The following is a 16,160-nucleotide window of genomic DNA, read 5'->3' as shown; positions in this document are numbered from 1 at the left end:
TATTTTTAAAATCCACTTTTATTTTATGACCAGTCATTACTAGGTCTTTTGTCCTAGTCAAATGTTAATCATGTTGGCAAACTCCTCAGGGTTTTGTTTTGTTTTTTAAGATTTTTATTAAAATATAGCTAACATACAATATTATATTAGTTTCAGGGGTACACCACAGTTATTCAACATTTATATACCTAAAGAAGTGATCACCATGATCAGTCCAGCAACCGTCTGACACTGTACCACGCTATCACAATATTATTGACTGTATTCCCTATGCTGTACATTACATCCCCATAACTTGTTTTATACCTGGAGATTTGAACCTCTTATTCCCCTCACGTTCCCCCCATTTTTTAAATTTTTAAATTATAGTTGACATTCAATATTATTTTATATTAATTTCAGGTATACAGCATAGCGGTTAGATATTTATATAACTTAAGAAGGGATTCCCCCAACTGGTTTAGTACCTACCTGGCACCACACACAGTTATTACCATATCACTGACTATATTCCCTATGCTGTACTTTACATCCCCATGACTATTTTGTAGCCAGCAATTTGTACTTCTTAATCCCTTCATCTTTTCAACCTGCCCCTCAATCCCCCTCCCATCTGGCAACTATTAAAATGTTCTCTGTATCTCTCAGCTTATCCCTCATGGTTTAAAATAAGAACCCAGTAAGAAAACTTTTAGAAACTTTAATTTGCAAAACCAAGGCAACAGTTTTCTCCCTTTTTGGTTAGGATTTTTATTCTACATTAGTATCATTACATTTACACTGCAGATTTCAAAATGTCTTCATCACTATGGACCTAGCAGTGTGGTATTAAATCTAAGAATTTTGATTAGGCAGCTGTTCTCATAGAAAAGGATCATAATAAAATATTATCAGTATCTTCAACCATTACTTAAGGATCTTGTTTATAGTAAGGTAAATGCAGCAATAAAGAAAAACTGAGGTATTGGAAATATATGTAGTCCAAGCACTTTCAAATAAGAGAAATAGGGCAAGATTTCAATACGTAAAATGTATACACATTCAGCAGAGGTAGTTAAGTCACCTGTGAGTAAACCTAGCAGTAAACATATGCTTGAAGATTTGATGACTGTCTGCTCCCATCTAGGTGACTTGGTCACAATCTTTGATGGAAGGGCGAGAATGTAGCGGTAACAGTAATGATGATGACAGTAACAGATAGACATTTAGTAATTTATATTATACCATTTCAGGGTGTGTAAACACAACTGATGGTCAACCTACAAATTCTCAACCTTTTTCAGATACCACACCATTCATGTAGGGAACACCAGTTACATCTGTTATTACATAATTACATGCACTGATTTTCAAATGGGATGGTAGACAGATGTGCCCTGCCACGTTGAACCACTAGTCTAGATTACAGAAAAAGGAAGCTTAAGAAACTGAAAATTGGCAGTGGTCATATTAGCTTGTGTGAAGGGGGGACATGGCCCATAAACCGGAGTTATCTGTTCCCTAAAAGGTACCCTGAGGCAAGTTAACCCCAATGATGAAATACAGAAAATTCATTACGCCTGTCTGACTACCAGGCTCACCAGGCAAACTTTCATTACAATCTGGCTTCACGTGCAGAGCTGCCTGCAGGAAGACAATGTGCTAGTTATGCTAGAGTACGAGCTGTTTGAGGTGCTCCGTTTGTTCTCCTGATGTACCCCAAGCATCTAGAACAGTGCTAGATACATAGAAGGTGCTCAATTAATACTTGTCTGCCTGAACGTTTGAATTATGGGAGTAGTCTGCCCCTATGATAGGACAGTTCTTAATTTTTCATTAGTAACCTGGCATTCTGGTTTACATGAGATTTTTACGAGCTCAGTTAACTTGAGTCTACGCTTGACAGATGGAACCATTCTCACTGTATACTCTCAAAATTAAATTTTGGGACTTATAGAACTCAAATCATGGCATATTCACCAGAGGAATTTTTAGGAGGCCTTTTACTCTTTATTTATTCAACAGATAAACAACAGTACTTCCTGGATGTCAGGTGCTGTTCTAAGCATTTTATAAACATCAACTCATTTAGTTCTCACAACAATCCTATAAGGTAGGTACTGTGACTACTCACATGTTAAAAATAAAGAAACCGGGGCACAGAGAGGTTAAGCAACTCACCCCAGTTCAATGCGTGAGTGGCAGAGTTAGGACTTGAACTCAGGCAGTCTAGCTCCAGAGTGCATGCTCTCAGCCTGCGGCTACATTATGCTATTTCCCATCATCCCATGGAAAATACATCCCATCTGCCCTACTGACACCCTCGCCAAACATTTTCCAGGTGAAATTTTAGTATCATGTACCTCAAATGTATTTTTGGTCACACCAGCAAGTCCAAAGTACATCATGCCTCCTGTTCTGGAGCTGACGCAGATTTCCCCAATTTCATCTGTTTTGCAGAGTTGGGGGGGTCCATCGGGTTTCACAATACACATCATGCCTAGTGTACAGAAAATACAATGAAGGGGGAGATCCTGGAAAACCTTTGCAAAATATCAGCTTCATCCTTGTGAACCCAGAAAAGTTTCGTATTCGCCGAGTAGCATTAAGTAAGAACATCAAATAAGAATGTTAAAAATAGAAAATCTATAGGTATATTTGAAATTTCCATCTTTTACTCTGATGATAAACAATTTTTTAACATTCAGAAAATAAAACATACAACAGATGCAGACTGAAGAGTTTAAAGATAATGACATATTAAAATGATTGCAAAGTCCAAAGAAACAGGTTAAATTAATTTATCCCCAGGCAGATCAAACTCAAATAGTCACGGAACCAGTGTGCTCTGACTTCCTGCCAGTCCCACTAGCTTGGCAGTTACAGAGACAACCAGACGACTCTGATGTCACTCAGTACTTACCTTTCCATGTGAACAACCGTCATTAGCATTCACAATTCAATTACACAATACTGCTGAAAGGTAACTATAATTTTAATCACTTAACTATTAGAGAGCCTCTGAGAAACTAAGTGATGAAGTCTAAATTTTGGATTCTTGGTTTCTTTCCTCATATTTTATCATTCTCTACCATCTCTAATGACAAATCTTTGCGAAAAACCAAATGGTATTCCTGAGAACTCACCACCAGGCATCACATGTCCTACATCCTGGACTGTCAGTGCTGAATTTTTATCTTCAGTATTGACCCGGATTACCCCATAGCTCAGTCCATTCATTGAGAGAATGGCTCTTCCCGGCAAAGGGGCTCCTGGAACTCCAGGCCTGAAAACAAAATAAACTCATCAAATTTGGCAAATTAAATATCAAGAGAAAAGTATGACTATGTAGGAAAGTAAATTTACTCTGGCTACCACACACACACACACACACACACACACACACAAATCTTAATTTCTCTACCAAAAACATACCAAATTAATCAAATTCACATATACAAAGCATAGTCAACTTTCATTCAGGTGGAAAAAGTAAATTTTAGTCAGTTGTCAAGACTATATTGGTCTAGGGCGTACTATACATGTATTTTCTTTTTTTTTTTTTTTTTTTTTTTTTTGAACTTTTCTGTTTATTGATACATCTTCAGTGCCTAAAACAGTGCCTGCCACATTATAGGCATTTAGTAAAAATCAAAAAAACAAACACTGTATACCTGTTGGATGGCTGTAAACCACATCTGGTATCATAATAAAATTAATTCTTTTTATCAATTTTTAACCTCTAAAATCAACCTGTGAACCATGCACTAAGCCTTGGTTTGGGTTGCAGAGCAGAATATAAACATTGGTATCTTTTGCAACATAAAAGTGAAGGGATTAGAAAGTGCAAATTAGTAAATAGAATATAGTCATGGGGATCTGAAATACAAGATGGGGAGTATAATTAACAATGTTGTAAATATTATCTAGGATGCCATATGTGCACTGGACTTATCAAGGGGATCACCTCATAGGCTGTGTAGACGCCTGACCACTATGCTGTACACCTAAAGTTGCAGTAGAATAATATTATATGTCAACTATCATTAAATATACATATATACGTGTGTTTATATATATGTATATATATATATATGTACATATATGTATAGTCACAGGAGGTGGTTGTAAGATAAAAAAGCTAGTCAATGGTATTGTAACAGTTATATAAGGATGTCAGAGGGGTAGTAGCTTGAGGGAGGCAGGTCATCACTTCGTGAGGGGTGTAAATGCCTAACTATCATGTTGCTTTGTACACCTGAAACTAAAAAAAAAAAAAAAAAAAAAAAAGGGAAAGTATAGCTGACAGAAGGTAGGAATTAAAAACAGAAAAAGAAGATGTCATGAAGCACAGACTTAATAATTCTCTTTAAGTTGAAGCAAGATATTGGGAAATGTTGATTAAAAACATAACAGGGGCACGTTTGTTACTTAAAAATACAAAGGTAGCCAAAAGAAGAACCCAAACTATAATATAACAAAGATTTGAGTAAGAGAAAGGGAGATCACATAGGTGAGATAAATTTTCCTCTTCATAGCAGGGAATTAGTAGGGATTGTCTAGAGTTGATAAATAAATACATATGAGCATATTATTTCAACTTAGCACTTAGGGCTATTATATGACAAGTATATAGGAGTCTACTGTCATATACATGTATTTTCTATACTTATGCTTATATTTAACTAATATAATTAAGAATAGCCTATTTCTAGTCTAGGATGATAATTAAGGATTCTAAAAAGCAAGACAACACAAAAAAAGAACTAATTCACAAATACAAGATGAGAATAATTAAATTTTCAGTTTACCAGTTCCACTTAGTGCAAGAGTGGGAAAAATAAGTGAGATGCTTCAAACTGCTTCACAAAGTCATTTTCACGTTTAGGCTTATGAAGCAGAAAATTAGCTAACACCCCGTCACTGCCTGGTAAATACTGCACATTTGATCAAAGGTGTAACACACATCAAGAGCACTATGTTCTGAACAATACCTGCGGATTGCGACAGTCATGGCTTCAGCAGAAGTAGCACACGGGCAGATAGCCTCAGGTTTCAGCCCATGGCTCTGGAATAGACTCAGAAAAGCATCACAGGACGACACAGACCCTAAGGAGTTGGAACAGATCAACTTGAAAGCTGAAATTATGATTGCATTACTGCAGAAAACTGGTAAAGAGTGAAAAGCTGACGCATTTGTTTCTCATGAGAACTCTCATTGTACAGCATTAATTCCATCCAAACATGTTACTGTGCCCGTAAGACGGTTGATACATTTCAAGGACACATGAATGCTCATCCAGACCATGAAAGGTCACTGAAACTATTTAAAGTTACAACTTGGAATAAAGTCTCTCCTACCAAACCGGCCAATCAATAGCAGAGACACACTGTGGCCAGTTTGGAACGGAGCTACTAACTCTTCATGAAGTACCTATTTTAGCCAATGCAGTACTAACACTCGGGCTTGGTTCCACCCTCGTCTATGTGATTTTCTCTGTCTTGTTTCTTATTAAGGTCAGTCCCACATCTGTGTTTTATACCAGGATGATTAACATGACTACTGACAGAAATCCATTATGACAAAGAGTATATAGTATCTAATGTTTTACCTGATCCTACTGTGTGGACACTCGGGATGTCTGTGCTTGTGGGGAAAAGCAGGTAACACGGCAGATCTCTGAAAGCTTTTGCAAACTCGATTTGCTGCTAGGGGACCTTACATAAAGTCCAGACACTTGGTTATACCAAGTCACTTTCTTATCATTCCTTTTAGTTACATGATAGGAGAAGGATATAAATGAGTAAGCAAGGAGTAGATTTAAAAATGTATGGATCCATCAAATAATGACTAAATAAAACGTGATATATCTATACAATGGAATATCATATGGCAATATAAAAGAATGGAGTAAGGACACATGCCATAATGTGGACAAACCTTAAAAACATGTGAGTGACAGAAAAGACACAAAAGACCAACATAGTACAATTGCATTTATATAAGATGTCCAGAATAGGTAAAGCTATAGAGACAGGAAATAGATTAGAAGTTGCCTAAGATTAGGGGACAGAGAGGGAGGCGTGGGGAGTGACTACTAATGGGCATGGGGTTTCTCTCTGGGACAATGATGTAATCATGGTGATGGCTGCATAACTGAATATACTGAAACTATTAAACTGTACACTTTAAATGGGTGAGTTTTGTGGCATGTGAATTACATACATCTCAACACAAATGTTTAAAAACTGTTTCTAGAAAGGGAGCAAAAACCTCAACCTACCAAAGGAAAGGATAGTCCCAGACCATACTCTAGAAATACTCACAGGGATTCGCTCCATCCGTCACAATTAACATCCGGAGGGAACTCAAGCTCACATCTCTTTGGTCCCGATGTGCCATCATAGCCCAGTGCAAATCTCGACATTTTACTAAAGCCACCTTAGCTACAAACAAAAGGGATCAAGTTAACACACACATACACACTCAATTTGGTAGATATTTAATTTTTACTTATTTTAGGGATCAGGATTTTTACTAAGAGAAAACAAGATAGATTTCAAAGAAATTATGCCAGGTGCTCTGAAGCAGTAGCCACCACTGGACACACAAATGTTTTGCTCACTGTGACGTGTAGGAGCCACATATCTTAGCCAAGGAAGCTTTGAACACCAAAGCACTCAATAAATCTAATTCAGGACTCAAATTCAGGCAAATTCGTCTTAATTCTTAAGAAAGGATATCATGCAAGATGAAATTGACAAGATAAAATTTTAGCAATTGAACTCTAAAACTTGTCAAGCTACCAAGGTATAGAATTATGTCTCTAGAAGGACCATTTGAAAATCTCCGAAATCTTAGTTCAAACAGTCACATAATTAAAGCTTAGGTGCTGTGGTTAACTACCTTTGTGGGCATGTACTCTTTGGACCCAAGAGAGAGGGCAAGTCTTCATAACAGAGTAGGGTACACTAATTGTATGCATCTTATTCATTACATTCTGAAAGGCAAAGAAAGACAAACAAGCAATCAATACTGAATACATACATAGCATTTTAAAATTGAACTGATATTTTGTTAACAATTTTAATCGTACGTGTAATAAATACTCAAATATATGTTCTTTGAAAAAAATCTGAAATATTAACTATAAGGTTGAAGTCTCCTTTGCTACCTACCCTTAAAACTGGTTCCCTCTCCTCCTCAGAGGATTCACTGTTATGAATCTGACATGTATCCTTTCTGTCCTTTTTAAAAATGTATTCACATATATATTTGTCCCCATAGAAACAGAAAGCTTTTTCCCCCCCCTTTCTTCCGCCTTCCACTCTGGTTCAAGCCGGTTTCTCAGTCTAGTTGTGTAGGACACAACTCCCTGGCCCATGCTGGTGTTATGAGCCTTGCGCTCCCCCCAGCTGAGGCAGTCAGTCACCAGTCGTCGGTCGGCTGCTCACAGCAGCTCATGGCAGCTCTTGCCGGCTGCCGGCCGCTCAGGCTGGCCACTGGCCGCTATTGGTGGCACATGGTAGCCGACAACAGCACTCAGCAGCCCGCAGCACTCAGCAGCCCACGCCAACCTCTGGCTGCTCATGGCAGCCCAGCTCTGGGAGAGCTGTTGTGCACAATCAGCTGTAAAGGGCACAGCTCACTGGCCCATGTGGGAATCGAACCTGCAACCTCAGCGTTAGGAGGACAGCACTCCAACCACCTGAGCCACCGGGCCGACCCCCAGAAAGCATTTTTAACATAAAAGGCGTCATACTGTACACATATCTGCTACGTACCTTTTTTCACTTAAATTGTTTTAGAGCTAACTCTATGCATGTCTATACGAGATCTACCTAATTCTTTTTGAACGGCTGCATAGTATTCCATAGTTTATTAGACTATAGACTATACCATAATTTATTTAGGCATGCCCTTATTATTGACAATTATTTTGCTATTACAAACAATGTTTCAAGGAACATATTTATACTCAGTTCCCTGGGTACATGCACAGGCGTTTCTCTAGAGCAGATACAGAGCAGTGGTACTGCTGGGTCATAGTATATATGTTTTCTAAATTTAACAGGTACTGCCAAATAGTCCTCCAACCCAGTAAGTGCTTTCATCACTCTCATGCTTGCCACATACCACAAAGGGTTGGGTATTACAAAACAAGAAATCGAAGTTTCCCTGCTGCTTACAGGAGGTCATGCCCGGACCTGTTGGGTATTTGAGTAGATAAAGCTGAGTGTGCTGAGGGGTCAAGGGGTCAGGCAATTCGGTGTCTCTTCTACCACCCAAATGAACATACCCAGGACCTCCTGTCCCCAAAGAGACCCAGCCCGGCAGAGTAACTCAGTCTTGGTAGTTAGGCTGGCCATTTTGCTCACCACCTAAGTGGTCCAAAGAAACCAAGACGCCATTGTTAACCTTTTTTTCTTCCCTCCCCCCAGTTTCTAGCTATGGTGACAAACTTTTGGACGTCAGGGAAAGAATGGTGTTTATAACTAATTCTTCACACACGTCCCTTTAACCCCTCGCAAGGGATTTTTAACCTCTGATAAAAATACAAAATGGGAAGGGCTTCAGAAAAGATCTAGAAGGTATGTACACTCAAGGAGTAAAGTTCTTACTAATTAAAGGGGTCCTGAGTGAAAAGGGATCCTCCTCCTCCTCCTCCCCCTGCTTCATTTTCTACTCTTTCTCAGACTCCTGTAATGATTAAGGAAATTGGAGATGCTCGCAAAGACCCTTCTCAACTCTAGGACCCTGTATCTCTTCTCTCTGCCCTCCTAATCGCCAAGCTCCATAGTGTAGCTTTTCCAACTTGAAATGTCCCCTCTCTCTACCTTCACCACAAAAACATCTCTATATGGCTAAATGTTACCCATTTTTCAAAATCCAACTCAATTGTCCCCTCTTTGATGAAAATAGCCTTGAAGAACTCATCTTTCTCGAAGTCTTACTGCATGCTGCTTTTTCCTCTATTATTGAAAATAATCCTATTACCTTGTTATTCTATTTAATTGTAGCATGGAGTCATTCAATACATTTTGTCCAATAGAAAGGTTAGATATTATTACTCACAGTTGTCAAGTTCTTAACATACTTATGCAATCCTTTCTTCAGAAAGGAGAGGAGGTAAATCTCAAACATACTTTTAAAAATCATAAATATATAGTTGTTTGTAGAATCTTTTAGGCTTTAAGCCATCAGAGCAGATGTGTTAAAAATTACTGATCCTAAATTCTCCCACACACTATCATGTGAGGGGTATACCCAACCACACAATGAAGAAAAAACAGAATTACATTCTCCTTTCAAAAAGATTGTCACTTGCATTACAAAATCAAATTCCTCTGGAAAATATTATCGATCTTTGGGGGGGGGCTTAAATTTCAAACAAGTACCGAGAGATGCTGTGGTTACAGAGCGTGCGCACTGACCTGGATCACAATCACATTTACCCGAAAGGCCGTAATGCGGAGTCACTTACCGCAAACATGCCATGCCACAGCCCCGCGTCCTTCTTAAAGTCTAAAACATTTACTACTGTTTCCCCTAAAATAGAAAACACAGGGGGGAAAAAATCAAGGAAATCATCTTCAGTGTTAAGTAGCAAAATCACGTCCCTTGCCTCTATGAAACAGCTGAGTTGGTACTTTCAAAGAGATCACTAAAAACTCTCAGTCTTTTGATTATTTGAGGATCTCCTCATATTTGCTTGGGGACTGATCACAGGGTGACATGACCACAGGAAAGACAATGAGTTTGAAACTCCTTATGACTTAAGCAAGTAATACTTTTTTCCTAATTATATAAGGAACATGTGCTTATTTTAGAAACTTTGGAAGTTTCACAAACACATGGAAAAAATTATACTTCCTAAAGAAAATAAAAAATATTGGCATATATATCTACCTATCTACACACACACACATACACTTTTAAGCATTCTACAGAATACATTTTTGTGTTTTAATTTGTGCTTGTTGGTAGCTGAATTTCTTTGACTCCAACTCTAAACACATGGCAGCTCTGAATACATGGAAGATGGATACCTGACATTCCGCAGCTAATAATAAACACATGGTTTTAATTAGTTTTCTGTTTCTGCACTCTAGAAATCATACTTCACATATGTGGTTTGCCCAGAATTTCAGTTCCTTTAAATTACGGCATATTTGTGAAAAAGAAGAAAGCAAAAGCGAGCCAAAAATGTGTCTTTAGAACATTTCACTCTGGAATCCAATCATTGAGCACTCTGCTCATAGTCACACATATCTGAAGCTCACAATGAGGGCAGTCATGGGATGAAGTCTGACCTTCAGAATAATTGCAGGCCTGGGACAGAGCTTGGCAGTGAGACAACATTGCAAGGCGGGACACTGTAACTCCCATCACACTCCCTTCTTTGCTTGTTTTATACTAGAAAAAGAAAAAAAAGTACAAAGAAACAAAAACATAAGAAACACAATGAAATGGGTTTTATTTCAAATGACAAAACTAGAATCCTAAAACGAAACTCAGATAAGTCATGATAATGGGCTCAATTTAACATGTTTCATATGAATATTTGAGGCTGTGTATTTGGGCCCCAAACTCTAATCACACAAAGATAGGATTGGGGATGACAAAGCTCAGCAAAAGTATATGTTAAATTCTTAAAAGTGTAATTAGTCATCAGTGTGAAGTGGCTGTTAAAGAAGCTAAAACAAACAAGCGACTTGAGCCGCATTAACAGAAGCCCAGTATCAAACACAGGGCTAGCACAGCACTGAAGAGTTAAAGGTACCAGTTTAGGAAGGGACGACCTAGAAATAGCCTATTCACTCTTACAAATCGATCGACTATGATTTTGCTTTAACCTCAATTCTCCATTCAAGTTGATTTTTACCAAGATCAGCAACTTTCTGATCGTTAAATCACAAGGACATAATGCATCGTTTATGAGACCTTTCTGTAACATTTGACATTTCCCTTCTTCACACTTTCTTCTTCCTTGGCTTCTGTGATACTCCTCTCTCCTATTCATATTCATTCTCTCTCTCCACCCTCTCCTTCCCCTTTCTGTGCTCATCCCTTAAATGTTGGCATTCCCTGAAAGTTGTTTTTCCTCTTTTCTTTTCACTTTATTCAATCAGGGTGCTGTATTCCTGATGACTCCCCATTCTCTATTTCCAATCCAGACCTCTCTGGAGAGATCCAGACTCATAGAGTCAACTGCTCCCCTTGAATACCCCCGAGTCCTGTGACATCCAGTGGCTCCAACACTGCACTCTTCACCCTCACCCGTGAAATCTCTTCTGGCTATATTTTCTATTTTAGTGAAGGGTGCCACCATCTACCCACATGCCCCGGTAAGAAACCCGAATCTTTCTTGCCTCCTCCCTCTCCAAGTCCTGCCTCTTCTATATCCTTACTGGCTGTCAACTCCACCCACACTTCTCTATTTCCATCACCTCGAGGAGCTTGAGCTCACCTGAGCAGCTATGAAAGCTAATAATCCACTTGTTTCCTTTCTTAACCCTACCAAACCAGATAAGTCTTTTAACAACACATTTATTCTGATCACTCTGCTGCTGACTACTCTGTTACTCATCAGATACTTTAAACTCAGAACAATGCCCTGTGGGTGCCAAGTGAAAACTGTAAGTTAATTCAGAATAGCAGAAGCCTAGAAATGTAGAAGGTGACAGTTCTGCATGATGCCAGATTGCTAAGCAGGGGCCACGTAACGAACGGCCCTTCATCTTTTAGGAAGAACCAATAAAGAAGATCGAAAGCAGTGGTCAGTGAGACAGAGGAGAGTAATCAGAGAAGCCAGTGAGCAGTTTTAAGGAGGATAGAATGATGAATCACGACATCACCGAGAGATGATGGGGGATGAATTGATCGCCGAATTTGGTCTTTTGATCGCCTGCTTACTTGTCTGTCATTTAAACATACTCAGATCTCTCCATCTTTAAAAGCAACCCTCCCTGCATCTGACATCGCCTCTCAGAGCTACCGCCCGCTATCTTCCCTATTATAGCCAAAGTTATCACCACAGGGCTCAAGGTTGGGTGGACATTTTTCCCCAAACCTTTTTGAAAAAATTTATTGATTTGTTTATTCATTAATTGAGCAAATAGTTGGTGAACATTTACTAGTATGTCTTAAGCAGGATGCAGAGTAGTCAAGGGCATAGCTTTCAGAATGAAACAGATGTGAGTTTGAGTCTGAGCTCTGCCATTTTTGAGTCACATGACCTTTGGTTGGTTACTCAAGTTTGTTTAAGTCTTAGCCTCCTCATCTATAAAGCAGGTTTATACCAGCTTCCAGCTCACAGGACACTTGTGAGAAGTGACGGAGGTGATGCATGTAAAGCACTGAGCCTGGTGCCTCTATGCTATAGGACTTCATCCCTCAACAGGATCATGCCGTCAATCAAGCAAGCAGTCAATCAAGGTCCTACATGACTTTCAATACCAAACCCTCTGGCCACTTGTTTCTTCTTGCTCTTTATCTTTCATCTGTTAAATTTGTTCTTTTTAAGCACAGCTATTTTCCCTCCACATTTCTCCAGTCTCTTGCTTCTCACCCACCAACCAAGCAGCAGAGAAATATCTTTGCCAGTTTCTCTGCCAGTAAATCATTTCTTAAACCTTTGTACTTTTCTAAGTCTTTTTTAACTCTCTTACATGGCAAAGATCAATTTCTTTGCTGTCTTTCTCCTGAATGTGTATTTATGTCAAAAAATAATTAGAATAGACGATCACTACAAGGCATTTTACAAGCCAAAAGATGGAAATCTAACAAACTAGGAGGATCTTCTAACATTAAAACTGCAAAATGTTAGTTTTAAACTTTGTACGATAGCATCTGAAGCCAGAGGAAAAGCCAGAATATATTTTCTAGTCTCAGCACTTACCTCAATGTATGCTGGTTCTACGCCAGCAGGTGAGATGTGGGGCTGCCAGTCTTTAGGTGGCTTTGAAAGGTACTTGGAATCTGTTACAACCCATTTGAGACGGGGCCAACCTAAATCAAACCCAAAATAAAAATTGAATTGACTAAGCCATAAGGGAAGGAATTCACATTGAGTTGGTCATTTTAAATATGAAGAGACCAAATCAAGGTCATTTTATAATCAGTAAAATACTTTATTTTTATTAGCTTTTAGTGATAAATCACTAGACAGTTATACCTTCTTTCAAAAGTACAATTGTTCCACATGCTAAATTCTAGGCCTTGACTTTACCTTGAATCATGTGCCAATCATGTGGCGGTCATGTGGGAATCACGTGATGAGCAGGATTGGGAGGTCCATTTGGCAGTGGAAGTCCACTGAGGTTAGTGGTCTATTCTCTGTCTCTACATGTAGCATTTAGCTTTAATGAACAGAGTGGTAGCTTTTTCCAACCATCAGCATAAAGGTTAAGGGTGTGGGCTGTGGAATCAGATTTGGGTTCAAATCGCTGCTCTGCCATTTATTAGCTGTGACTTTGGGCAAGTTACTTAACCTCTCTGTGTCTGTTTTCTCACCTGTAAAATGGGGATAATAATGGTACCTACTCATAAGATTGTGAGAATTAAATAAGAAAATATGTAATTAGCCATTATTAAATTAAAGCACTCAGCTTTAGCTTTTAACAGATAATTCAGGTACAGATATTACTAACCTTTAAACTGTACAATTTCTCCATTCTGGGTTTTTGGCAGCCCCTTTAAACAAACTTCACTGGTAAGAGCTAAGGCAATACCACAGCTTCCTAGCAAGAAGCCAATCTGCTGCCCTCCAGCATCCTGTGGAGAAAAGATAATGAGCACCTTCGGGGAGTGAACGTGAGCACACGCAGCACACGCAGGCCCCAGATCTAACACTCGGTAATGCTCTGGCACTTGTGTGGCAACATTCGTGGAACCCCACTGACACCTGGCAATTGTCAAAATCCAGTGACAATATGTTCTTATAAATAATTTCTACCATACAATGATTTCCTGAGTGCAAATCAAATATTTTATTAATTTATTACAAAATTTAATATTTATAAAATTAAATATTTTATAATTGCTAATGATGAATTCTGCCAACCAAATGTGACCATTTTATTCAAAGTCAGCAATGCTCCTCTTTTAGATTAATTTCAGGCAAACGAAATAAATGCAAACATGGTTAAGTTGTCTTAACCTAGCCACACCCTCAAATCCAAAAGCAAAGTAACTCAGGTCAGAACAAATTAATAATGTAAATCAACACCAAATGTCCAAATTTATAATGAAACTGAATGGACGATTATTCCCAAAGCCATATGCTCATTATTCTGTTTTTAAAAAGGTAGATTTGAGCCTCACAACAACATCTAAGTAAACAACAAAAGATACAGTCTAAAGTATTTCTATTAAAATGTCACCCTAAAAGTATCACTATGAAACCACGCAAACACTGTCAACTTAATAATATCAGAACAACTCCATGATTTCCTGAACAATTCAAAGATACTATATCCCATCAACCAGAGTTTCAAGGATGTTACCAATTTGTTTTTATTCCTTTCAGAAATTAACTTTTTTCTTCTAAACCCCCAGTCATATTTGTCTTTATCAACTTTCAACAATAAACTGCATGAGAAAATTAGGGTCAAACAGCTCACGGATTAATCATTCGGTTAAACTTGGAAATTTGCTACATACACTTCACTTCAGTAGGGTTGATGTGTTGAGTGTTGACAAAGTAAAATCCTGTACCCTAGTGAATCACCCTTTGCCTTAAAGGAAATCCTAGGTAGTATCGATAGTTACAGTAATTCCCTTTACAAAAGGCTCACCTATTGTAAATGTGGATTATCTACAGTCTCTGAAGCAAGGGTGTTAAAATATAATTGTTGAAAAGTCAAGTATGTCCCCAAGATATTTAAGTGATTATGTAATATGATAAATATTCTATCTTAGTTAAAACCATGTTATTTTCACAAAAGTTATAAATATGAATAAATAATTTTCTATAACTTGCATGTTTTTCGAAAGCGAAGCTGAGTACTTAGGAAAACAGAGTGTTTCTAACGTCATGACCAAGTCAATCGATCCAGGAACCCGATGCCTGCCATGTCACATCAGGCTACATTCCTCTTAAATTTAGCAATGTTACCTTTCTGGTAAGAGGTACCTCTATAGGCACTGGAATCACTTCCGCCAGGAGACATCCATAAAAAGCCACCATGAACATGATTGGATCATTGTTGGGGTAAACCAGGGCTACCTGAAATGCATAATGACATTAATAACAGAAATAAAAACAGACTAATGCTTTCAATGTCACTCTCTAAGACACACATTTATATATGAAACATCTATCTTGAACACAGTAAATCAAACTATTTAATAGCCTAAAGGAAATTAAGTTATTCAGAAGGATGCACAAATCTAAAAACACTTCTGTCATTCCCATGATTATACCACATACATTTTGGGAACTACAATGTAACTCATCATCATCATTAAGAATTCTTCACTTAATTTTATTGGTAATTTAGCAGTAAACAACTCACCTTATGTAGTAAGTTAATTACTTGTAAAACCTAAGGCAATTTACTTCAGTGCAGGCTAAAGCCATAAAACAAATGTAATGGATCTCTCTAGATAGGCTAGCATATTAAAGAATAAGCCTTATCTCTATCTCACAAAAAGCCTACAAGCATTGAGTGACCCAGTTACCATCCTAGGGCCAACCTAAGATTTCTTACTCTTCAACAAACTCATTGCATTAACCCTCCCTCACAAAGCCAACAATGAAAGTATTCTAGTGAAGGCATTTGATAGTACGTATAAGCAATACTGGCAGAAACCATTATGGATATAAAGTTAATTCATTTACAAAAAAGATCAATAGTAAAACCTCTGTAACATGTTCAAAACCTGTGATACATCATAGGGATAACCGACTCGTCCTAATTTACTCAAGCAATGCAAAAGCACAGAAGTCACTATCATTGGGGAATTTGTTACTTTGCTTAGATATTTATAAATTAACATTTGAAACTTAATCATGTCACCAGACTCTTGTTTTCCCTTCTTTTGCTTTCAAATTCTCTTAAACTCACTCCCAAGGTAAGTTCAGTTCTGAATCATCTCGAGTTCTAAGACAATACAAACTCCATAAGACACTTAGACAACCCATTTCCTTCCTTCACACAAATGTCCATGCTGTTTG

General features: G+C 38.1%; 1 protein-coding gene across 5 annotated transcripts in view; it reads right to left on the bottom strand.

Moving 5' to 3' along the window:
* The window catches only part of DIP2B (disco interacting protein 2 homolog B), a 194,053-nt gene that overhangs the window by 39,793 nt on the left and 138,100 nt on the right, over positions 1–16,160 (bottom strand). For 3 of the 5 annotated variants that reach the window (XM_081058481.1, XM_081058485.1, XM_081058484.1), the window contains 10 exons: positions 15,099–15,209; positions 13,633–13,756; positions 12,882–12,991; positions 10,294–10,396; positions 9,465–9,529; positions 6,887–6,980; positions 6,307–6,426; positions 4,974–5,088; positions 3,126–3,265; positions 2,343–2,479 (listed from right to left, as the gene is read on the bottom strand). In XM_081058481.1, the coding sequence (XP_080914607.1) occupies positions 2,343–2,479; positions 3,126–3,265; positions 4,974–5,088; positions 6,307–6,426; positions 6,887–6,980; positions 9,465–9,529; positions 10,294–10,396; positions 12,882–12,991; positions 13,633–13,756; positions 15,099–15,209 (1,119 nt within the window). The remainder of the gene's footprint in view (positions 1–2,342; positions 2,480–3,125; positions 3,266–4,973; positions 5,089–6,306; positions 6,427–6,886; positions 6,981–9,464; positions 9,530–10,293; positions 10,397–12,881; positions 12,992–13,632; positions 13,757–15,098; positions 15,210–16,160) is intronic. The other 2 variants (XM_081058483.1, XM_081058482.1) reach the window with 1 other exon arrangement.

This window comes from Rhinolophus hipposideros, assembly GCF_964194185.1.
Source record: "Rhinolophus hipposideros genome assembly, chromosome: 9".
Lineage (NCBI taxonomy): Eukaryota > Metazoa > Chordata > Mammalia > Chiroptera > Rhinolophidae > Rhinolophus > Rhinolophus hipposideros.
This window is presented reverse-complemented; position numbering and strand designations above follow the sequence as displayed.